Here is a 26,760-nt window from a genome sequence, read left to right as displayed (position 1 = left end):
GCACTCCTGGCTTCAAGCAATCTTCCGCTACCTTAGCCTACTGAGTAGCTGGGGTTACAGGTACATGCCACCACGCCCAGCTAGTCACTCATATCCTTTTGCCTCATCATATATATACTCTTTTTTTTTTTGCTTGATGATACAGTCTACCTTATGTTATAAAGAACTTTGCATTTGCATGTATATTTTCTGCATATCTCTACCTCTTTTTAAAGATATGTTAAGATCTTAACTTCTTAAATTGTTCTTTCCATGTATGCAGCAGCTGTCTACAGAAGCCTTCACAATCTTTAAAATGTCAACATGATGACAACTTTTAAACTGGAATAATATGATCAAGGCAAGCTTTATGAAAATAATAGCTAACTCTCATATAGCACCTTCCAGGCAGCAGGCACTTTCTGTGTATCAATCAATCATCAGAACAACCATAGGAATTAGGTCCTACTATCATTTTCATGCTACAGATGAGGAAACAGAGAGCTAGTATCACTTGCCAGAGGTCACACAGCTGGTTACTGGGCCAGCCAGCTCTGGCACCCAGGCTCTAACCTATCACATCGCACTGCTTCTTACAATGATAAAGGGGGATGCTAGCATCACATCTTAACACATGATTATAGTGGGCAGCCATTTCAACTACCACTCTCAAGCTAAGAAAGGTGGATTTAATAAGCATTTTTAAGAATTACAGGAAAGAAGGGAGGAGGGGAAGAAAAAAGAAAAGTAGGTAGAAATAGATATCCCAAGCTAACTAAAGAGGTAGCACTTTTCTCTGACCAGCTGAGATGAAGATCTATTCCCCAGTCTGCGTGATTGCCCACTTGCACTATTGGACTTCACTTTTTGAAGGAAGAATAATGTGAAACCATGTTACACTCCAGAGCCATTCATTATCCATTCAGGAGGCAAGACAGCAAATCTAACACAGACACAGTCACAACTGACCACTAAATGAAACCTCATTGACAATTGAAAAGAGAAAAAGTTCATAAACATGCTTTAAAAATATACCTTAATCAAGTAGCTAGTAGAGAAACCATAAGCTATTATGTAATATAAACCTGTAGAAGTCATAGTTCCATTCTTCTTTTTTTTTTGAGACGGAGTCTTGCTCTGTCGCCCAGGCTGGAGTGCAGTGGCACAATCTCAGCTCACTGCAAGCTCCACCTCCCGGGTTCACGCCATTCTCCTGCCTCAGCCTCCCGAGTAGCTGGGACTACAGTCACCCGCCACCTCGCCGAGCTAATTTTTTTTGTATTTTTAGTAGAGATGGGGTTTCACTGTGTTAGCCAGGATGGTCTCGATCTCCTGACCTTGTGATCCGCCCGCCTCGGCCTCCCAAAGTGCTGGGATTACACAGTTTCATTCTTAATATTTTCCTTGCAGTTTTTATGAGATGGGTAATGACTAAGCCACAGTGAGAGGGCACAACCTGCTCAGTGGGTGAGTCGGCCCCTGCTACCCTCCCTACTTCCCTCCCAGATCGTCTTGGGATCCAACCACACCTGTGCTTCTCATGCTGGCTGCTCTATGCTATTCTACAAACATGATCCTCTATTTTGGATCTATCTCACCCATCAGAACTCTTTCATTCAGTGGTCCAGCCTCCAGAGCTCAGCATTCCGCTACCTATTTCTTTGAAAAATAGTCACACAAAAGTAAATTGCCATAATGGCTTGATGTGATGTTCATCTTGGCCAAGGCATGAGGAAGTTAGGATTCATGGTCTTTCTCAGTTCATGTCAAGACAACAGTGAGCAGAACTGGGGTCAAATACTGGCCCAGGGATCTTGCCATTTTACTGAAGATTAGAATGAGCACAAGACTGGGAGTCTGGTACCTGGTGGCCTCAACACAAATTCAACACAGGGCCCAGGAGGAAGTCCCTTCTCCTCCCTGGTACTCAATTTCATCTGCTTTAAAATAAAAGAATTGGACCAAAAAATATCTAAGGATCCTTCCAGCTCTCAAGGTCTCTGGCTGTGTCCCACTTTCTCTTGCATGATCTGTCTACCCTACCTATGACGAGTTCAAACTAACCTGGGTGAGAGGGTCCATGGTCACAGACCAGGGCATGGTTGATGAGTCCACAAGCATTGCACACTGATGACTGTGTCTTCAACACCATACTCCAGCTCACCAAGCTCATCTACCCCAGGCTGCTTAGCAAAGCCTGCAGCTCCACCCTCTATCCTCAGTCACCTGTCTCATGAGAGATACAGTCATTTCATCCAGCCACCCACCTACCTTTGCATCGACTATGCATCAATTCACAGCACACATTGCAGGCTCAGATTCACGCATTCTTCTCCAAGTGACTTGATCCTATCCCCACTCCCCAGGAATTTGCCATCCAACATTTCAGTATCTACTATGTGTTAAGATAACAGGAGAAGGCCTGGAACAGTCCCTCAACTTCCCACCACCACATGCACCAACCTTCCTGCAGCAGCTCCTAGGTTTCCTCCTCCCCTTAACATGGGAATAACTCTGCCTTCTTATGGAGCAAAATTCCACCATCTGAGCTCTGGATCCTACCCAAATGTCGGGACTCCAATCTACTAGTGACCCCCTTTCTGTGCCTCCCACCCTCCCAGCTTCAACCTCCCTGGCTCCAGGCTCCTTCTCAACAGCATGTTCAATGCTGAAATCATTTACCTAAAATGACCACAACAGTGAGGGGGATAGACCCAGGAGTCAGAAGACATGCAGCAAGGATGCAGCTCATGCAGAGGTGGCAGCAGTAACCAGGTGGAGGAGGCGGCCCTGAACTCAGGCAGCAGGGGTAGAAATCGAAGGCAACAGACCCAAGTCACATTTGAGAGTTGTGGCATAGATGACACTCTCTCTATCAGAAAATATATGTTTTAACAGTTTTTCACTCAGCTAAACAAAGGGCAAGGCCAGGGAGACGGATGTTTTTAGGCAGGAGAATCTGTGGACAGTCATCTAACTTGTATTACATAATTACTTACCTACTCAGAATTTTAAAAGCTGCTCTATCTCTAGGGCAGAAATTGATACACAGGGCATTCCTGTAGCTCAAACTCTATGTCCACCCAGCAGCTGCTCACATGGAGCACACAGTGTGTGCAGAGGTACACTAAGAACATGGTGTAACAAACCTGTGATATCCACACTGGCTCTGCATTCCCAGTGCACGCAGAGGAACATATATGCACACGCAGGCATTATCACCTGCACTGCCATCATCCTCTGAGGAGCCATCGGGTGTCAAACAGGTCAGCTCACACAGGGCCTCCGAGGAGATCCTGCCATGCCACAGCTGTGAAAACCTCCCACTGAATGGAGCAAATTATTCAGTGCAAGCCTGGAAACCCTTCTGAGGACAGCTAGGAACGCAGGTTCTCCAGATCCAATCCACAGAGACACACACAAGAATTGAACAGCAAGAACCCTGGAGTAAGAGGTGGGAGAACTAGGTTCCAGCACTAGTTCTGCAACTCATGAACTCGGTGCCTTTGGCCATCACTCTACCTCTCAGGGCCTCAGCTCTCAAGAGGGGATATAATAAAGGCTGCCCTTCCACAATCCTGGAGTTATGGCAAGAGCCATGAGGCAAGGGAGAGAAAAGAGGTCTGAAAATTAAAAGGCAGTATAATGTGAGTTACCAGAAGTGTTAAAGATCAGTTTGGGTGCCACTCTCTGCCTGATGGGAGGCCATTCTTAGACGCCCAGTACTGTCCCTCACGTTGCAAGTTCTTCTGCATCCTAACCAAAGCCCAATTGATGCAGTCGTTCTCCACCACACCCCATCTCATTTATGTCAAAAAAAAAAAAAAAAAATCTTACACATATTTCCAATTGCCCTAAAGAGGAAGCACCATCCTGGCTGAGATTTACTCTCTAGACCAGATTTCTTACTTGTACATTCCTCCTTCTCTACCAGATCTATGTTAACATTCCTTGGGGTTAGATCTGGGAAGTTCTCTCCTACCTAACAATCTCTCCTTGGTTGACATCATCCATTCCCAAGACTTTAAGTACCATGTACATGTCAAGACCTGTTTTACCTGCATTGTACAGCTTCTAGACAGCTGTACTTGGATGTCAGAAGTAGGGTAGGAAATTCTTAGACACAACAGGTTCCAGATTAACTATTTGATTTTCACCCCCAGGAGTGTCTCTTCCCTCCCTCTCCACCATTTTCTCAGACTCAGCAAACAGAACTTCCATTTACCCAGTTTCCCAAGCCAAAAACCCAGAAGTGTACCAAGCTAGTTAACAGCACACGGTTTAGAGTTAGGGTGCCCAGGTTCACATCATTTTTGCCACCTGCCAGCAATGTGCCTTAGGGAAGATGTGTAACTCTGCTGTGATTCCATTGCCAAATCTATAAAATTGAGATACTGTTCCAATGGCAGTTAAATAACATTCATATATCACTTATGGTATTAGGAAACATTCCCTCTTATTATGCATAACAAAGCTGGGGAAATTTTTTTTTTTTTTTTTTTTGAGACGGAGTCTCGCTCTGCTGCCCAGGCTGGAGTGCAGTGGCCGGATCTCAGCTCACTGCAAGCTCCGCCTCCCGGGTTCACGCCATTCTCCTGCCTCAGCCTCCCGAGTAGTTGGGACTACAGGCGCCCGCCACCGCGCCCGGCTAGTTTTTTGTATTTTTTAGTAGAGACGGGGTTTCACCGTATTAGCCAGGATGGTCTCGATCTCCTGACCTCGTGATCCGCCCGTCTCGGCCTCCCAAAGTGCTGGGATTACAGGCTTGAGCCACCGCGCCCGGCCTAAAGCTGGGAAATATTTTTGAAATACAGTAATACACTTTCCTCTTCCACATTTCTTTTACGTGACATTCTCCTTCCTCAACTCAAGGCATTAATTTGTCTCAAGAGGATTAGGATTATTACAATAAGAAGGCAAAGACAAGGGACAAATGCAACAGAGTTCAACTTCTGATTATCAAAACAAGATTTTTGGTTCTCAGCGTAATTGTCTTGAAATCCTGCCTGCTGCCATGGAGAAAGGAAGGTTTAAAAGTTTGTTAGATTCCTACTCAGATATCAAGAGTGAGGCTTAAGGAATATGATTCTTAATTCTAAATTCTCTCTGCACCATGGTCAGAGAGAATTCAGGATGTAAAGTGACAGAAGTCCCGCTTGCCACAGGGGGCCGGGAGGGAAGTCTGGGGGAAGGGTCACAGAGGGACCACGGGAAGCATCCAGTGTCCTCACTCCCCACACAGGCCCTTTACCCCCACCTCCTGGTTCTAGGACAGGTTTAAGGGAATCCCTGCACCAGACTAAGGAAGAAGACCAGCCTAGAGTGGGAAGCTAAGTTCAGCTTTGGTATGCTGCTGTTTAAGATGACAGCAGACCAGCATTGTTGGAGGAGGCAACTGATAAACCCATAGATGGGACTAGGGGCAGAATGGGAGGTGGAATTTGCTGCTTTGTCAAAGTTACAAAGGGTCTTCTAGGCATCTCCTTTAAGAATAAACCATCTATTCTCCTTACAGATTTCCTAGGTGAAAAATCCTACAATGTCTTACCAAAAAAAGTCATTTTGGTGATTTACCACCAGGACAGTAAGGACATCTTTCATTAGTTCTAAGAACATTGCATCATCAACCCATCTCAGTTATAGAGGAAAGAGTTCTAGAGAATGGGAGCACCTGGATTCTAAATGGACACTGCCACTTAGCCTACATGAGCTAGGCAAGTTTTTGAACTACAGTGGGTCCACAACACACCTCACAAGGGTATTATACCAAACCAAGGTGCAGCGTGACCACAGTTCAGATGGAAAGCACTGGAGTATTTTGGTTATTATCAATCACCATAGTATGACGCTATTAGTAAGCTTCTATTCACGCGGCTCCAGAGTATCCAGATACCAGGAGAATGGGAGAGGGCCATGATCCTCTTCTCTGGCCAGTTGAGTTAGAATCCTGGCTCAATTACGGAAGCCACATTTTATGAGATACTTAGAAAAACTGAAATATATTCTGAGAAAGCCAATCAGAATAGTAAACTATCACACGAAGAATGGTAATGAGATGAGGAAGAGTTTAGCTTAGAGAAGAAAGACTAAAAGACCATTCCCAGAATAGTCTGTTCTAGCAGCTGCTCCAGAAAAGAGGCAGGCGCTGGGCAGTGGTAGGTGGCAGGGAAGCTTGTATCTCTTCACCTCTATGAGCTTTCAAAAGTGGAATGGCTCCCTCCTGGAGTCACTAGAAGTTTCCAGCCTAGACCGGGTACCATGCGTTGAAGATGCTGAAAGAGGAAACCCTGTCCTACGCTGTGTGACCTGAAGAGCCTTCCAACTTCAGGAAGAAAAAAGTCATCCCTCTATGCACTGCATCAACACACACTCCACACAATGAAATATAAGGGGCTCTATAAATGTAAGGAAGTAAAATGGACAAAATTGTAGAAGTGACAACCCCACACAGGCAGGAAGAAAAATCTCTGCTTTAGATTGCTGAGCTGGAGTTCGTACACATCAGGTAATTATGATGCATTAATATGTGCAATGACAAATGGAATAAAACTCTAGGAGCCCAATGATGCAGTAGGGAGGCAGAAAAAGCCCGAGTGAGCATACATTGATCCCCAATATCATAACTGAAGATCAGTACCATACATTTAAACTAAATGTGGCTAGAGAGACTCTAAATAGTTCACACACTTTTATTAAAATTCTCAGGAACACAAGGTCAGGGGTGCAGTCATTCTTAGCTAGGAAGGGTGACTAAGCAGAGAAGTCCCGGGTGCTGGGATTCCACCTCTCTCCTTCTCTCTGCTACCAGGTACAAGACATTTTCTAAAAAGACATCCCATAATTCTAAGTATTCTTGGTACTTGCTCTTGTAGAGAAGGTTTAATTCCCTTTATGACCAAAAAGGACATCTTTTTAAAAGCAAGTCATCAATCATGAATCATTTTATTCTCTAGTTCTGGGAATACAGAGAACCAAATTAATTTCCGTCATCTTTTGGCTGTAGGTACACCCCTCCCTCTGGCTTCCAACATTATCGATCTGTAATAGGGGCAGGAGCCAGGAAGGTTCAAAGGCATTTGCTTTTAAGCCTGTCCACGGTGGTTCTAAAGGACACAGACATGGGGCTTTCTCCTGGCCATGCTGCATTGCCTGCAGGCCTTTCTGCAGTATTCCTCACCCAGACAGGTTCCCTGCCTTCCCAAGTATCTGCTGTGGACAAAGAGCAGGTAGACTAGCCATACACTGGGACTTAATTTTAACTATCTCTACGATTTTTTTTAAAGAGCTTTGGGGAGTTCCTTTAAGTCACAATACTTCATTATCATACTGAAACTGTCCCTATGAACTGTATAAAATTAATCAGGGAAGAAGGGAGTGGGAAAATGAAAATAAACCAAGCTTGCAGCACATTCAGTGTTCATGACATCGGCTTGCTTTCCGACTCTCTTCCTCATAGTTGTGTGGTGCCTACTGTCCTAGAATCACAGAGACCCTGTTACAAGACTATAGCTCCCCTTCACTGCTCTATAGATAACAACTTGAACATTAAAAAACATTTTCCACTTAAAATTTTCTTTCAGAGATCTGGGAAGTTCTCACCTCCCTAACAATCTCTCCTTGATTGACATCATCCATTCCCAAGGCTTTAAGTACCATCTACGGGTCAAGACCTGCATACCAGTGATACTGACATAGCTGGTCTGAAGGACCTCAAGAGAAGCTAACTCAAAGAATGCAGTTTCCACATCCTGATGATTTCATCACCCTTCCTCCAACCAGTTCACAATCCCAGTTGTCTAGCCCCTCGCCCTCTGTGATCCCCTTAAAAACTTCAGCCCAGAGCTCCTCAAGGAGGTAGATTTAAGGATCTCCTCCCATTTCCTTTCTTGATGCCCTGTGATCATTAAACTCTTTCTCTGCTGCAAACCCTGCTGTCTCAGTGTAACTGGTCTGTTACTGTGCAGTGGGCATATGAACCTGTTGGTCCTATAACAGTGTATGTTTATTATATCCTAATAGAATCAAAGAGCTACTAGAAAGTGCAGTGCTCTTTAACCCAGGTTAGACAGATGACACAAATAGAGGGACAATAGCCGGCACTCTCAGTTATATTCCCTATGATGGAATGGCCACCTTCTCTTATCTTCACCCCACTGTAAAGGTACAATGACAAGGACCCCAGCAGGGGGCCGAGGGACAGTTTTTCCTCTGAAATATGAACTACTCCACAAAGATCATTGCATATGTGGCTTGAGACACTTCCCTGGACATTATACTCGTTATCTTACTTTTGACGTGCATCCCTATCAATACAGAAAACTGTGAGCATGCTTATAGTTTGTTTATAAATTGTTTTCTGTGACACTGTACTATATTATGCATAGTATAAAACATACACAAATGATATTTTAAGTTTTAAAAAGATGTAAACAAATAAAGTTTTAATATTTTCTTCACATATTCTAGTGAGTCATCTTCCAAAAACTAGCACACCCCAGCAGTTTGAAGATTGCTGCTCTAACCAACTGATTCACTACTGCAAGTACCAGAAGGGATTATCACTTCCAGCCACTTAAGAAAAGCTGCTTTCTGGCATCCACCACATGATCAGTGGTGTCTGCCTAGCCATCTTTCAAAAAACCGGCTATATACAATCAAATAATTATTTGGTTCCTGCAATGTAATATATTATTTTCTGTTGAAGTTTATAGCATCACCAAAAGGGCAGTGATGTCCACATTTAAACACTATTCTGGGGCTGCTCAGCCACTAACAGTGCAATTTCACTCTAACTGTAGAACATATATATATATATATATACACACACACACACACACACATACACATACACACACACATATATATACATATAAATATAAAATAAATGCATTATATAATAAAGGTTTATATATAATAAATGCATTATATAATAAAGGTTTATATATAATAAATGCATAAGCATGGTATAGTTTATGCTATATTTCCTCTAGACAAATTGAAATTAGAATTATAGAAGTTATAATTGGTTGCCAAGCAAAAACCTATTAAAAAGTCCAAAAGAATTTCACTGAGCACATGGAACTGGCTATCCTTATACTGTTCACTTGGCCCTGAAAGTAAAATCTGTTCTGAGGGCAACCTATTAACGGAATCTTACTCAACTATGAATTCTCCCATTGTTTCCTTCTTTTGGATTCTGTGGCATGATGAGGGATATGACACCTGTGATGTGCCATTAGTACTGTCACCACCACTGTGCCTGACATTCAGCAAACCCTCACTCTGTGCCAGAAATCATACTAAGCATTTTCATTTATCAACTGATTTAATTCTAACAATTTTGTGAGTTAGACATGACATTTATCCCTATCTTAGAGACACAAACCCTGGTGCAAATTGAGGTGAACCTGAGGAACTTGCTCAGGGTCACACAGCTACTGTGTTTTAAGAACTTAAGCCAGTCTCGTTGCTGTCCTGGACACTCAACTCTTAGCCGCCTCACTTCCCAGCATCTTCCTTTGCTGCAAAACTCAAGTCCATTGGCAGACTAGGTTTTCAGCTGCTCTGTCTTCTGGGATATAAATGTGAAAATACACAGTTGAAAAAGAAAGAGTGGTTAACACAGCGTGAAAGGCATTACTACGATGTAAATAGCAATGCCATTTCATCCTGCTAGGCTTCACATTCTATTAGCTTTTTTTTAATGAAAATTATTTTGGACACCTTGAAAAACTAAATCCTACTCACATGTCACCACCACTATTAATTCCAAAAGAAATCCATGTAGGGTGACAAGTTTGACTTTGACATCAGGAAAATGCTGTGTAACCAGAATGGTGTGTAGGAGCCACAGGAGCCCACACCCAGGGGGGCACTGCCTGCACAGGGCTCCGTGCTCAGTGCTCCAATGCTTGAGCCCATGTATGCCTTACAGTGACCTAAGGACACAAGTGCACACACACATGCCCTTGCTCCAATAAAGAAATGGCACACCTTAAGTGAAGGACCTTGACCCGGGTGAAGCTGGGACGCTAACTAGGGTCTGTGTCAGTCCACCTCACACACAACCAGGAGTGCTCCGAGAACAAGTCATGATTGACCAACCCAGTGTGTGCAAGTTTTAGCAAGACTTAATACACACGAGCACCTGACTCAATGTTTAGTTCTACCAGATTAAATGACTAGTACCTGGAGAAATAACTGCTCCATGCACATTACAGGAATCTATCCAGATTACCACTTCCGGATAAGAATGACACAACAGACTCGTTACATCTGCAATGCATCATGCTAGGGAGACCTGATCTATCAGATGCAAAAAATCAGAATTCAAAAAGATACATTCACAAAATAACAGAACACAAGTACAAGGGTGAAATTTAATATGGACAGAATCCTGCTCAGCATACCAAAGGGAAAAAAAGTCAATTGAGCAAATGCAGGATGAAGGCAACATACCTTAAGAGCAGTCTGAATTTACACTGACCGAAAACCAGATGAGGGGTTACCTGGGGGTGGAGGGAGACTTCGAAAAAAGAAAAAAACACAAGAAAACTTTGGGAGTTAAGGAAATGTTTGCTATCTTGATTGTGGTGATGGTTTCAGGGGTGTATACTATACAATGTCTAATTGTATGTGCAATTTAATGTGTGTGACTTCACTTTAAATATGTGCAGTTTATTGCTATTTACATCCCACTAAAGCTGTGATAAAAACAGTTCTTGAGTGTGCACGTGGGTGGGGCAGAGAAAGGGATGGAAATTTAGTGACTTGTAAACTTATAGTAAGTCAGCAACATGAAACACCTGCCAAAAATAAATGCATTTGCAGGCTCTGTCAGAAATTCTGCATGAGTACCACATCACCTCACACCCTACAGACCACATCCAGCAACCATCATCATCAGACAGAAAGACCAGATGACATCTCAGGGTGGCCAGACAGGAGAGTGTCGGAAAAGCCATGCTCATAAGGAGTGGCAGTGGGAGCCAGGAGGCTTGGGCCAGAGTTGGGGGCAAGGACAGAAGGGGCTGCTATATAAGAAAATGACTATTATCCTGGACAGCTGCACAGGAAGAGCTAAGATCCATGGGTGAAGGCAAATGGATACTCAGCAGAGTGCTGTGTGATAGAGAAACTCCTGACAATGAAAGCTGTTAAAAATTTAACACATTTGAGAAAGTCTCCTATACTGGGAACGGTAGGGCAGCATCTAAAAGACCACTTGCCCAGAACACAGTATCCTGCACAACTAACTTCCGCTGGGTGACGCAGGCTCTCTCTCCTTTCTAACATGCTGTGCTTCTCCAGGTAAAATAGTGAATATTAAGAAACTAAAATATCTCTTAGCTCTATGATTTCAATTTGAGATTTAACCTCACAAATCATGTTGGGTACACTGCAGATACGCAACTCTTAATAATATTTATGACCTCTGCAGGGTCATAGAAGGCAGACAAAGGAAACTGCCTCTCCTATTCTTTCCTAAATGCACAATTTTAAAAGATGGCAATAACCATTCACTATCAATTTCTCTTAAAATAGGGATGTCATCATTAGCCATATTCACTGCACACTTAAATAACTTTCCCCTACTCAGAAAGTTTAACAGTAAAACTAGCAATTTGAATATGATAGGTAGACACAAACAATAATACCATCTAAGAAACTGAAAAGGATCAAAACAATTTCACAAAACCTTAGTGCTGTAGCATCCCTAGGGGAGGAAGATAGGCGTGCACTGGCATGGCTGTGCAGGAGGTCACAGAACAAGAGACCCAGGTGAGCAGGGAACAACGGGGACAGGTGAACAGCCCAGAACATCCCAGGAAGGAATCTGAATGTGGAATGCTCAGGGCATGTTCAAGAAATGAGACAATGCCAGAGAAGAGATTAAAAACCATGTCTGTGTTCTTGAGCATCTCTTATACTTTGTCCTAAAGCAATTCTGACGAACCCTTACTTGAAATTATATTGAACAGGAAAGAAAACTTCATCCAAAATTCAGGGCTGACTGAAGTCCTGGTTTCAGACTTTACTATAAAATTCACCCAGTCATTGCTCCCTACTCACTGACCTTCCCAGGGACTCCACTATTCACTGTACTCAACCATAGGCCATGAATCTGTCAGCTGTAACAACTATACCCAAAGTCTTACAGCACTCAAGAGCTTTCAAAGGTTCTTCATGACTTCTCACTGGATCCAAGCTCCTCTCAGAGGCAAGGCCAATGTTCTCCTCAAAGTGTGAAGATGCTGAGAACCACAGAGGTCAGATAGTTTAGCCCTGGACACATGGCAGGTTGGGAGAGATGAGGTTATGAGGGACAAACCCCTGCATACTCCTGCACAGCACACTACGTACAGGAAAAACCTGGCTCCACACTCACATCAGCATGACATTCTCTCACTGAAAACCTGAGGCTCAGTTAGGAAGCACTCCACATCCCCAACCTCCCCGAACCGTGAATAACCAGAATAACAAAACACCTTATGCCAAAACTGAAGGAAGAAACCGACGTTTTATTTAACACTTGATCTCAAAGCAACATGAAGATTTAGGTCACCTCTGTATAATTCTTTTTGAAAGACATATTTCCAAAGATCCAATTTCAATAGAATCTGTAGCCTGGAGGTGATTGCAAAAGTCCTGAGTCTATTCTCATGCATCCCAGAGTATTCCATCCCCATCACTAGGAAGATAAAGTTGTCAATTCTATTTTTAATTATTGTTTTGACCTCCAAAAATGGAAAATGCATAGCTTCCTCGCTCCCTTTCCTTTTTGCAACGTATTTCCACAATCAGGAATTTCTCTCATTGCCCTGAGGAGTCAATGTGTTCACTAAGGGTTGTCCTGGCAACAGAGGACAGCCTCTCACTTCCACTCATACGATCAGCCTTGCAACCTCTTCCCTCCTGTTTACCAAAGAAGGACACTTTTGGGTTTTTCACTATGGACACTCATTTCCATATTGCTTCCCTGGAAGACCATCAAATTCTCTACATGCTCTTCACACTTACGGGGATCCAAGTCGAGCAAGAGACCCTCTTCCAAGAGCGCAACCAGGACCATTAACTAGAATCCCTATCCTTGTCAAGCATAGGCTCTCACCCTCATGGGCTCCAAACCCTGTCCTCCAGGATGGCTCTCACTCTGGTAAGCGTGCATTTCACTCCTCACCAGTCCCACCCTCCAAAGGCTTCCGAGCTGCACACTCCTGCCTGGACCCCAGGCAATAGCAATCTCATCTTTCATTATTAGTCACAGCTGGCAACACAGCAGAGACAGACGGGAATGTGGGTGCTCTATTACCTTGGCTACCTGAGCAAATAGATTTGCTCTGCAGCATCCCCACTCCCTTTCAGGGCAGCGGGGCGGGGGGGTGGGGAAGGTGGGTGGGAAACAGCACAAATAAAACACACGGCTCAAAAAAGCAATCAGACACGGCCAGCCAAATAAGACGGCACACTCCCACCAACAAGGCTAGAAAACACACCAAAACTGTAAGGACAAAGATCTATCCCTTTTGCCCCTCAGTGCTACTTGGGGGACCAGAATCTGCTCTGTTCTGACAAGACTGTCTGGGGTTGAGCAGACAAAATTTAGAGAGGCAGTAGGGCTTCTTTGCTAATGCAGGAGGCTCTGGGGCAAACACATTGGGTCTAAATTCCATTGCTACCCATTAAGGGAAGTAGAATACCTTCTTGGCTAATACAGGAAGCATTGGGCAATCAGATTGGGTCTGGGTTCCATCTCTGCCCATTTAGGGAGGTAGTACCATTTTTCTTAGCTAATGGAGGAAGCTGTGCAGCAAACACAGGGTCTGAACTCCATCTGTACCCAGTTACTGTTTTCATGACCTTGGAGAACTATTCAGCATCCAAAAGTCTCTATCCTCATCTGTATTGTGGGGATAACTAATCTCAGACAGCAACTCTGAGAACTAAATGCATTAATGAGTCAATTATTCCTATTCTTTCTTGAGCACCAATTACATGCCCTGGGGTAAAGCATGGAAGATAAAAGAAATAGAACATAACACTGTGCCACATAGTCTCATACTTTATAATTCCCTGCCTTTCATCCACGTGATACAGATAAGTTATTTCCACAACAAGCTAAGCTTCTCATGAGAAAGTATTCTTATCCTTGGAAATGTACAGGAATATGGAGAAGAAAAGGATCATTAAGAAATAGGACCCATCAGAGAAAAGATTTTCTTTGAACATCTCTTATATCATATTATTTCCTTATCCAAGACACTAAAATTTCTCCATTGCTCTATGCATTTCCCAGACAGTGTTGCACAGAACATTAGTCCCTTGAAATAATCTTTGAAAATAGTTTTGTGTCTAAATATGATTTGCAAACCCAGCATAATGGATCCCTATCTTGGAAACTCAGAAGGCGTGTCAACACAAAGGCTCTGAGAAGCTCTGCCTTAAAGGAAGACGTTTAACTTGGTTAATCCATGGTTTCCCAAACTCGTTTGGCCACCTTTGTACTCTGTTAATAGAATAACACTTCTTCCCCGAAGTTCACCCCAGCCTGCAAAGGCCTCCACAGTCTGGCTTCACCTTGTTTCTAATTTCACAGCCCAGAACTCCCCTGCAGATCCATTCACCATGCAGGTTAAACTTGCCTAGGTACAGTCTTCTGACCATGTCTTTTTGTTTACAATAGCTTTATTAAATTATCATTCACAGAACACATAATTCACTCATTTACAGCATATAATTCTATGATTTTTAGTACATTTGCCGAGTTGTACATCCAGCGGCACAACCAATTTTTAGAACACTTCATCACCCCCCCAAAACCACCCCAACAAAAAACATACCTCTCAGAAATCACTCTCCATTTTGCCTCAAACTCCAGCCCTAGGCAACTATAAATCTACTTTCTGTCTCTATAGATTTGCCCATTCTGGACATTTTATAGAAATGGAATCAGACAACACGTGGTCTTTTGTATCTGGCTTCTTTGATTTAGCATATTTTCAAGGTTTATCATTGTGGTAGCATGTATCAGTTCTCTGTTCCCTTTTATGGCCAGTAATATTCCATTGTATGGATATTCCTCATTTGGTTTATCCATTTGTCTGGTGATGAACATTTAAGTTGTTTCCACCTTTTGGCTATTGTGAATAACACTGCTAAGAACATGTTTAAGTTTTTGTGTAAATATGTGTTTCCAGGCCGGGCACAGAGGCTCACGCCTATAATCCCAGCACTTTGGGAGGCCGAGGCAGGTGGATCACCTGAGGTCAGGAGTTCGAGACCAGCCTGGTCAACAAGGCAAAACCCTGTCTCTACTAAAAATATAAAAATTAGCTGGGTGTGGTGGCAGGTGCCTGTAATCCTAGCTACTCGGGAGGCTGAGGCAGAAGAATTGCTTGAATCTGGGAGGCGGAGGTTGCAGTGAGCTGAGATTGCACCATTGCACTCCAGCCTAGGCAACAAGAGTGAAACTCATCTCAAAAAACAAACCAAAAAAAAAAATGTGTTTTCATTTCTCTTGGGTGCATACCTAAGAACGGAATTGCTGGGTCATAGGGGGATTTTTTTTTTACTTTTTGAAAAACCATCAGACTATTTGCCACAGCAGTTGCAACAATTTACATTCCCACTAGCAGTGTGTGAGAATTCAAATTTCTTCACATCCTTGCCAACACTAGTTATCGTATCTTTGATTGTAGACATCCTAGTGTAACGCAGTATCTTGAGGTTTTGTGATATCTTTTGATGCACCACTTCTGAGGTCATGGTCCACTACTCCATCCACCTAGAGGCCCTCTTCTCACTCTATGCATCCTACCAATTCATCAAGACCCAGCTAAAAATCCTAGTTTTCTTGGACGATCTGTGACATTAGATCTTCAAACTCAATTTAAATGACACCGTGGCACAGTTTCTACTTATACTTCCTGCAGTTATAGGCTTCTTGGCCTACGTATGTCTTCTCTCTCCCATCAGACAGTGAGGCCCTTAAGAAGCAGGGTGAGGTCTTACATTTCCTAGTGGCCAGTATTCAGCCTATCAAATAACTGATACTTTATAAACATCTGCTGATAATGATTTGATGGAAGACCTGAGGCTGAAGTTGAGGAAAGTAAAATGAGGGAGTGGGCCTTCTGGGTCTCAGACGGGGAAGGAGGAGTAGAAAGCACAGAGCTAAGCAGTGGAGGTCAGCCCCTTCCTCACAGGATTCTCATGCAGTGGACAGATTGATGTTTCATAGGATTTTAACACCCCCTTTTTCTTCACTGTGAATCTGTATTCACCCTCAAGCCCAGACTTGGTAAATATGACAGAGATAGGGCCAGTGAAACGATTCGATTCTCTTCTCTTACTGATATCTCCTCTAACTTTCCTCCAAGCACTAGCAGTTCTCTCCTGGAACTCTTGGTGGGTGGGTGTGTGTGAGGGGGAATAAAGATCTATACTTAGCCCCTCATGCTCTCACAGAGTCTCCCCACCCACTCAAACCATCAAGAGTCTCTGTGTGAGCCACATCAAGAAAGAAAATCGAGTCCCCGGTGAATGAAGAGAATCATTGAGTCCAAGGCCACCTGAGCTGTAGTCTCCAAAGACTGAAAACTATTAATGTTAGTTTCTTACACCTTTCATTTCACCCAGCTGTTAGGAAGGCTCAAATTCAAAGTACACTGTGCTAGCCTATGGCTACTTGAACCACATAATTATTTCAATGACTACTGATGAGTCAGAAAAAGCACAACACAGTTGAGAGGTACTGTTGAATGAATGTGTTCTAGTATTCAAAACTGATAGAGAAGGCCCATACAGGAAATACAGCAAAAACTTGTCCTGCATCTAACCAATGGGTCACCCTTATTTCTTGGCTCAACAGATTCTGCTGAGGCTTCCAATGTACCTCTCAGATCAATAACAGAAACCCTGAGCTGCTGACAACAGAACTAATTCAAAAATAGCTCTCGGATGGCCGTGGTGGCTCACGTCTGTAATCCTAACACTTTGAGAGGCTGAGGTGGGTGGATTACCTGAGGTCAGAAGTTCGAGACCAGCCTGGCCAACATGATGAAACCCCATCTCTACTAAAAATACAAATATTAGCCAGGTGTGGTTACCCGCGCCTATAATCCCAGTTACTCAGGAGGCTGAGGCAGGAGAATTGCTTGAACCCGGGGGCAGAGGCTGCAGTGAGCTGATATCATACCACTTCACTCCAGCCTGAGTGAAAGAGCAAAACTCCATATCAAAAAAGAAAAAAAAACAAAAAACAAAAAAACTCTCCCCTGTGGCCACATGTGCTGGTCTTCCTACTTCTAATGTATGTTCTTAAGAAAAATTGCACAAGAACTTCAGCAAAATTAGGGACCCAGTGGTAAAACAAGTATAAACTTTAAAACCTTAAAGAAAATCCTTAAGGAAGCGATCCCAGTTCAGCTTTAACATCCAAACTCTCTACTGTTAAATTCATTGCCCTAGGGCAAGACCGTATCACCACTATCACCCCAGACTCCCACACATCCCCTTCCCCATAATGGGTGCAAAGGTCCCAAGCAAGTGAAATAATCCAAGTGTAGGATAACCATGGACTCAGCTTCAGGCATTGCAGGGAAGAACACAGGAATCTTGTCAAGAGGGTCTGTAGGCTGGATAAAGCTAGAAGATTCCTCAGGATGGAAAGCTAAAAGATTCTCAAGCCTACAGTGGTCCATAAGCAGCTTTGATGAAGAATGGAAACTTCTGACATGCCTAAGTGCAATGGCTAAGAGAATGGGATGAAAGCAACCAAATGTGAAGGCCAGTCATGACAGGACAAATCTTAGAGAGTTTTCAGAGCTGTTGGCATGGTAGAGCATGGTAAGAACCAAGCCACACCCACCTTCTTTCAGAACCATAAATAAACCATCTTCTAAAGGAGGAAAGAGTGTTGCCGTTCTCACATGAAGTGCATGTAGACTCGGGTGAATAGATTCTTCCAAAGCACAGAATCCGTTCAGTTCCCAGGCCTCCCTCCTCTGTGCCATACCCATGGCCTCCAAAAGAAACTCATGCATAGGCTGCATACTGTGCAACATGCTAATGCTCATTCTTCTCTCCACACAATCTTCTGAAACACACACAATTGAGTAGGAGGTGCACGTCAATGAGTTGCCAAGCTAAGGGACTTCTACTTGAGCCCTGATAGCAGATTAAGATAGTGTGTGGTCTTTCATTTGGTTTTAGAGAAAAGTCAAAGGTTGCAATAATTTTAGCTCCACTCTTTGGAGAAATAGTTACAGATCATTCTATTAGATTTGTCAGCTCTCCAATCAGTGCTTATTTTGATTACATCACTGAGTATCTATAATGAAGCAGACCTTTTATATACTGATCTCTACAGCCAGCAATAAAGCACTATAAATCTGCATGGACGCCCATAAAAAAGTCTTCCCTCATGGAAACTTTCGCTGGGATGAAAATGATACCCTGCAATCCACTGAAGCACAGACCACCTAGAATGGGATTCTCCCCCTATAAAAATCACTAACTCCTTTTACTAAGTTAATCTAAATAGCTTTCCTTCTCCAAAAAGACTTTGCTATATGTTGCCAGCTCCAAAAAATGTTCTCTAGAGGTGACGAGAAAAACTTGGCTGAAAGAATCTAGCATTTTAGCATTAACTGAGAACTGCATTTCCCCCAAAACACTGATAAAGCTCTCTCTCCCTACTTTATGCTGAAGTTATAGCCCATCACCCAACCCATTTTCTGACAAACAGACCTGCTATTTTTCAGGGTGAAAAGAATAACGGCAATAAGGAGAAGATCTACTTAAATACCTAAACAGAGCTCCACTTCCAGGCTAAAAACCCCAAACCACTATGCACAGCTGCCAGTTTGAAACTTCAGTTTCTGCCCTCCAGTGCTTGGCATCTCAAGAAGTTGTCAAGGAGTCTTGGTTTCTTCAAAAGGGAGTCTTCAGTGAGACTAGCTGTAGATCAGGCTGGGGTAGGTGAATGGAGTTGCTATCAAATGAATTATATTATACCATGAAGGGAGGAAAAGGGGCCAAAAGGAAGTCAAAGAGAGATGAAATGCAAGAGATTTATTCCATTGCTCAAAAAAGTGAAATAAGTCTAAAGAGTCACTGCTCTCCAAGTCTATGTTCAAGTTCAGAAGAATAAGATAAAGGCATGAGGAAATGAGGTAAGTAATAGAATTTGGGCTGCTTTGTTTCCAAGATGTTTCCCTCAATCCCAGTCTCACTAACTCATTGTAAGCATCGCTGCAGAGGAAGGTAAAAACTCCCCTTCCTGCTCACTGACTACTGAGGAGGACTTCTGGGCTGAGGACATTCTCACCTGGCCATCTGCTTGTAGGCTTCTTCTGCCACAGCAAAGATGTGGGGGTCCATGTCTCCCATGTTTTGGCCACTGTAGGCATAGATGACATCTTGTCCATAGATTGGCAACTGTTCATAAGGATTAATGGCAACAAGTACAATACCTGCAAACAGACAAGGTGGTCAGATTCCGACAGCACAGCAGACACCTAGCATCAGCTCAAGGCAACCACCCATTCATACACACGCCAAAAACCAAAGAATGAGAGGGCAGCAGAACCAGTCTTAACCAATCAATCAGCTCAATCAAGGCTCATTTGTGTGCTTCAGGTCTCCAAATACCCTACAACCTGGAATAAGCATACACGCATACACACATACACACACACACACACACACACAAATGCTAAAATTGAGTTCATAAAATAGACATGTGCAAGGTGTTCCAGGATCAGAGAGAAGAGGATATTAAATTCTACCAGTGTATATTAGAGAGACTTAAAAATCCATCTCGGAACTAAAATCTGGGAAAGGATTATACATTTTCTCATTTGTATATTGGTTATCTTAACTAATATACAAATAACTTGTGAACAGAGAATACAATTTACCTATCTTGAGATCTAATCTTGGCTCAGCCAACTATGTTATTTTTGGCAATTACTTCTCAGTACCTCAGTTTCCTCAACTGTTATATAAAATGGAGATAACAACTGCATTTATCTGGGACATCCTAAGGAAAAACGACGCATGGTGCAAGGGAAAATGCCAGGCATGGTGGCTCATGCCTCTAATCCCAGCACTTTGGGATGCTGAGGCAGGAGGATCATTTGAGGCCAGGAGTTCGAGACCAGCCTGGTTAACACAGTGAGACTTCTTCTCTACAAAAAAGTACTAGCTGGGCATGGTAGCATGGGCCTATAGTCCCAGCTACTCGAGGAGGCTGAGAGGAATGCTTAAGCCCAGGAGTCTAAGACTGCAGTGAGCTATGATGGCACCACTGTACTCCAGCCTGGATGACAGAGTGAGGCCCTGTCTTAAAAAAAAAAAAAGAACACTTAAGACCAGTGCCTTGTATAGTAAGCACTGCATGTTTGCTATTTTTTATTATACCACATCTCAACTTTTTTCCCTTACACCTTGTGTCCCCTAAAGAATACACTGCAATGATGGACTCAGTAAATACGTGTTGATTGAGAAATCAGGAAATGCTATAAGGTTCAGATAATCTTTTATGAATGGGTGAGGCAGGTTGTTATTTGAGCCTATAGAAAGAAAAAAGTGTGAATTTGATCTTTCAGACAAGACAGAGATATGCTTTTTTCTTTTCCATCAGATCACATTCTGGATGTCAGAAGACCCATTGACTGAGGTACAAAAACCAGAAGCTTTTCTAGTCACTTGGGAAGGAGAAGGCGATGAAAGGGCGGCTGCTAAGATGGGAAGTCTCCAACATTGTGCTCCCTTCTGGTGTCTGAAAAGAGACGCTATGAACGCGAAGTGTAATAAACCAGATTATTCCACATAAAGGAGAAAGGGCCAGGGGTAAAAAAGACACTCAAGTCCTCTTGACAGAAGTTTGCCTGAAAAGACCAAAATACAAGGCCCAGAACCCTGATAAATTCCACTAATGTGACTAATCACTTGGAGAATCCTCTTAGGAACAGCCTCACAGGTTCTGCTTGTTATTAGAGTTCTGTAAGATTCTAACTCATGTAGCATGCAATTCACATTCCGTATCACACTCCGAAGTCACGTGTTTTCCTTAAACATCCTGGCCCCTCCAGAGCAGCATCTAGTGCTTCCTGGATGACTCAGACTTCTGTGCCATTCAGTCACTCTGAACAGCTTGAACGGGAGGAGTCAAGATCCATTTGGATAAATACATATAGACACTAGGACATCTTAGAGGGGATTCCTTTAAAAACAGAACCTGATGGTCACTTATCTTTTTCTCCTAAAATAGGAGTCGAATTTTAAAAGTCTTCCTTTTGAAGTAAATATCTTATTAAAGGCTCTGATAATTGTCAATTTGTTTCAAATAAAACTCCCACCAGCAGTTGGAGTGAAGGAGCTTTTGGGAAACCACAGCTCTCAAGCACTGGAATCAGCCTGCTATTGACAGCTCCTGAAATCTGGAAGAAAAACTAACTTAGTAGCTAAAACTACGAATTCCAAACCAAAGTGGAATATAAAAGTGAAAAACCCTGAGTGCCCAAGGTGTCACTTATGACGATGAGCAAGACCAGAGGGAACGTGCCAGGCGTTCCCACCCAGGACAAGACCACAAAGGAGCGACTCCCACAAAGAAGCCCTGCAGCCGGAATCCCCACCCAGATCCCCAATTTGCCTCTCAAACAACGGTTTGTAGGGTTCTATTTTCGCTATGCCACTTAGCAATACTCTTTAAAAAGAGAGAGAGAACAGAATTTGCAATATAGGAAAGGAGAAGTTTTAAGAAAATCAAATACAATTTCAGGACTGTTTAAGTATGTTATGCATTTTGCTCACTAATTTGACAAATACTCATTGGGTTTTATGTCAGTACAAACAGAGGCAAGTGAGATCACAGAAAAGCAGGCTTTTCAAGCAGAAAATAAAACAAGGCAAAACAAAACAAGGGTTTGGTGCTGAGAGCAGGCACCTAGCTCAGGCACGATGCTATGCTTACTCCTCTCCCAGGACTCCAAGGACTGAGCTAAGCCAGTCGCACCACATGGTGTGACCCATTTCTTCCCTGGTTGATCCATGATTAACACCAATCATCCCACAGAGACTGGGGCAGCCTAATTAAGCCACATTCACTGATTGCAAACCTTTCAAGGGTTTCAGAGGAGAGGTACTTACAAATGAGAGTGAAATGAGGACTCCTAAGCATTTGAGTTGAGCAAGTCTAAAGCTAGTAAGCACTTTCCAACACATGCAGCCAACAGATGCCCCCCACTTACCACAGTAAGTGTAGATATGGTTGGACTCCAGGAAACGGACCTTCAAATTATGCAAAACTGCAGGCTCATGAAGATAGCTAAGGGCAGTCAGGTCATTTTCTCCCACCAAGATATCTGGATTCCGTAAGAAGGGCAGCTGGTTGCGTTGTACGTCAATTGGGTATTCCAGAATCTAAGGACATGCAAGTAGCAGACACAAAAAGATGGTTATGAAGCATTAAGTCTGTATTCAATGTCCTGTCTTCTTAGCTGGAATCACCATCTTAACATGATAGTAAGTAATGAAGATAAATAATGTTTTAAAGAAAGACAAGCTGAACAAAATACTTGTGTTCCCATGGGAGACCAGTCCAGATGGAAAATTTGCTGGTAACATAACCCCACGATATTAAGGTAGAAGACTGACACACAGAGCTCAGGAAACATAACCAGTTCTAAGAGAGTGTTCTATTGCTTCTTAAGGGAAAAATACTGACTCTTTAATTTCAGTTGCAATTGGAGTGCTGTTCTTTCCCTCCATCTAGAAAAACTGCCTTGATTGGCCCCCATTTATTGCTGGTGCTTCATATACTCTCCCCCATTGACCAACACCATTTTTATTTGGATCATCTTGTATCTGATGAACTGCCCTCTATAAGCGACCTCAAGTTGAACCATTTGTGCATATATTCCTCCCCAACTAACTGCAAGTTCGTTTAGGGCAGTGATTTTGCTTTCACCTAAAATATATTAGGAGTTTGATATATATATATATATGCATAACCAGGGAGTAGGATTACACATTTTAAGGTCAAATCTCAGATGCGAGGTGTTATCCTTGTATTCCTAGCACTTGGACAACATTAAGTACTCAAAAATGTTCATCGACAGGATACATTTGTAACTCTCAGTACCTGTATGCACACATGTACATCTACATGGGTAGTTTATAAGAAGGTCGTGGGATGTTTTTAAACATTTAAACAGGAGGAACTTGGCTGCTGCTCACCATGTTTTATCTGAGTGCTAAGATTCTTATACTGTTCTTAAAAATCTTCTGGGATGCTTATAAAAAGTTTCCTGAGCCCAACTTACTTATCAGGAATTCTGAGGCAGGGTTCAGGAACCTGAAATTTAAAATACATTCCCAAGTTATTCTGATACAGGTGACTTTTAGATCATATTTTAAGAATTTCTATTTTACATAAACCTTTTAGGAAATCCCATGGACACAGACTCATTTACTGGGGTAACAGTCAATATTTAAGATAATATAAATATCAATGTTCCTCCCACCCCATTTTTAGAGGGACTTGGTTATCAAATCTTAAGGTATATTAATAAACCCAGCAATGAAAATGCTAAGATAGGGAGATAAATCAAGTGTAGTAGATACAGAAAGAAACACAAGCACATAGAGAAAATTTGTATGTTATAATGTTAAATTGCAAATAAAAGGTTAAAAGGATCTTTTCAAGTAGTATTGGTAAGTAAATTAGCTAGCCATTTAGGGAAAAAAAAAGGCCAGTATTCTTATTCTTATTCTCTCTTGCCAAAATAAGTTTAGATAGAACAAACATAAAAAAAAAATTTTTTTTAACTGGGCAAATATTTGCGTAAGTTTTGGAAGGAAGAACTTTTGAAGAATTATGTAAAAGCCAAAAACATGTAGGAAAATATTCATAAATTTGACCGTAATTTAAAACTTTAAACCTATCATAAAACCTACCATTTGCAAAGTCAAATGGGAAAAGGGAAAAGGGGACAGGGGTTCTGCATTATATGATGGAATTCCTAATCTTAATATACAAAGAGTTATAAGAAATCCAAAAGAAAACCAACACCCCAACAGAAAATTGTACCTAGAATACAAATCACAAAATAACACATGAACAGATGAAAAACTATTCAACTTAATCAGTAACCAAAGAGATGCAAGTAAAAGATTATCAGCTATATTATCAGACTGACAAGACCCTAACAAGGAAGAGGGTAGACAAACAGGTGCACCACTTGTGGGAACAGATTGGTTTATCTCTGGAGGTTTATATCTTAGCAGGCAACACCTAAATCAGAATTTTTTCATTGATGAACTCTTCTTCCTTGGTCTCATGAAATAATTTCACAAGTGAGCCAAGATATGTTCTCATTGAAGCTATAGACAGTGAAAGAAAAACTATAGGGACAGTCAGGCAGCTGCTCATAGCATTCTTCTGAATTAAAAAAAAAAAAAAAAAAAAAGTATGCTATAGGAATAAAGTGTGTAAGAGGATTCCCTTTATTTAAAAATGTATTAAAGCCTAGATGAATGACCATGCAAAATATCATTGGTTATCTCTGTTAGTGGGATTTCCTTTATACAGTTCCCTGTTTTTTTCTTCATATTAATCAAGGCTCTTTTTTGTGAAAAGGTTTTTTATTTATATTAAACTTTGTCTATACAGGAAACCAGTGAACCATTAACTATCACGTAGATGACGCAGACAAATTTCCACAAGGTGGGAACAGGGGGAAATGGAGAATGTCAGAGTGCTGATTTTTATTTCATTCAATTCTAGAGTTGGCAGCCTTCTTCATCCACTGTTAGTGGTATCACCAGGATTCTAATCAGACCTCCCTCCTCACAAAGCATCCCAAAGACACCTTGGTGGAGATGTCCCCAGACCTGAGGGAGCACAGCTGCCCTCCTCTTCCGGGCTCTGCACCCAGCTCAGCAGGCAGCACAGGGACTGCCAGGTGCAGAGCCACAGAGCTCATCTCACTCAGCCACTCCTCTTTCAGATTAGAAAGCCGGGACCTGAGCCCAACGGCTTCAACTCCTGAGGCAGAAATGCTGGCCTCCTCTCGATTCTCAGATGAATCTCTTCAACTCTCCCCCCAAGAATGGAAACTAATACAACCATTATGGAAAATAGCGTATAGATTCCTTAAAGAACTAAAAGTAGAACTACCATTTGATCTAGCAATCCCACTACTGTATATCTACCCAGAGGAAAAGAGTCATTACATGAAAAAGATACTTGCTCATGCATGTTTATCGCAGCACAATTCACAATTCCAAAATTTGGAACCAACTCAAATGTCTATCAAATCAATGAGTGGATAAAGAAATTGTGGTGTGTATATATATATGTGTGTGCGTGTGTATATGTTTTTTATATATTTTATATACATATTTATATATGTTTATATATATATATAATGGAATTATTACTCAGCCATAAAAAGGAATGACTTAATGGCATTAGCAGCAACCTAGATGGGATTGGAGATTCTAAGTAACTCAGGAATGGAAAACCAAATATTGCATGTTCTCACTCATAAGCAGGAGCTAAGCTATGAGGATGCGAAGGCATAAAAATGATACAATGGACTTTGGGGACTTAGAGGAAAAGGGGTGAGGGATAAAAGACTACAAAATTGGGTTCAGTGTATACTGCTTGGGAGATGGGTGCACCAAATCTCACAAATCACCACTAAAGAACTTACTCACCTAACCAAATACTACCTGTTCCCCAAAAACCTATGGCAATAAAAATATTTTTTTAAAAAAGACTCTTCCCCCAAGCACGTGGAGGCAAACACACATGCAGTTTTGTGAAAACCATTGACAAATAAAGCAGTGGTATTGGTTTCAGTAAAACTGATCAGGAGTAAAAATGCCCAGAGCAGCAGCAAAGAGGGGCTGCAAGCTCAGCAGCCAAAGCTGCAGATTCTGGGGTGTGTGCACATCCAGAGGGAAGGAAGGAGTGAGAGACTTGACAACAGATTTTTTCCTATAACAGGAATCTGATTCTAATACTGCTGCTAGTGTCTGGCATTTACAGCTAACATGGTTTTATTTGACATCTAAGTGTTTATGACAGTGATCGGGGCCATGAACTTTCTGGCACAAAAGATTCCATCCACTCCATATTAACTGGGCCTTTAGAGGTGAAAAGGAGGCTAAATGTTAACACTTATCACAAAATTAATGCTTTGTCACCACTCAGAGTGGACCTTGGCTCCTTTCTGCAACTAGGAGCCGGGAATCAGGAACAGATGGAGGTCCCCAATTGGTCCCAGTCTGACAAGCAGGACTAGACAAGTGTGAGTGGCAGGAGGCCTAGAGTAGGAACTGGTCTATACCTGAGCTCTCCAGGAGGGTAGCTCCTAGCCCTATGTGGCTATTTCAGTGAAATTAATAAAATTAAATTCAACTGAAACCTTAGTTTCTCAGTCACACTAGCCACTGTTAACACAAAGTGACTGAGGCAGGTCTCGATTAACAGAGGTTTGTCTAGCCAAGGCTGAGGATGCAGGCAGGGAAAAATATAAGATTCATGAGCATCTGCAGCCTATGCTTTGTCCGGGGGGTTTGGAAACTTCAAGGGGGGTTGGGAACTTCAGTATTTAAAGGGGAAAGAGCAAGCAGAAGGGGAAAAAAGGGAGGGAGAAGGAGGGTAAGCAGTGAGACAAATGGTTACACTCTTGTGAGGCTCTGATGAGCCTCAGTAAATCCATATTTTACATGTGAAAAGAGAGAAAATGAAAAAGTCCATTG

At 42.3% G+C, this 26,760-nt stretch overlaps 1 protein-coding gene across 3 annotated transcripts in view; it reads right to left on the bottom strand.

Moving 5' to 3' along the window:
- Positions 1-26,760, bottom strand: part of MYO5B (myosin VB) — a 393,467-nt gene that overhangs the window by 209,358 nt on the left and 157,349 nt on the right. For all 3 annotated transcript variants that reach the window (XM_050767677.1, XM_050767678.1, XM_050767680.1), the window contains exons 3-4: positions 22,239-22,410; positions 19,310-19,454 (exon numbers count right to left, since the gene is read on the bottom strand). In XM_050767677.1, the coding sequence (XP_050623634.1) occupies positions 19,310-19,454; positions 22,239-22,410 (317 nt within the window). The remainder of the gene's footprint in view (positions 1-19,309; positions 19,455-22,238; positions 22,411-26,760) is intronic.

Source organism: Macaca thibetana, chromosome 18, assembly GCF_024542745.1.
Source record: "Macaca thibetana thibetana isolate TM-01 chromosome 18, ASM2454274v1, whole genome shotgun sequence".
NCBI lineage: Eukaryota > Metazoa > Chordata > Mammalia > Primates > Cercopithecidae > Macaca > Macaca thibetana.
The sequence above is the reverse complement of the archived record's forward strand: the minus strand, read 5'-3'. Positions and strand labels throughout refer to the sequence as shown.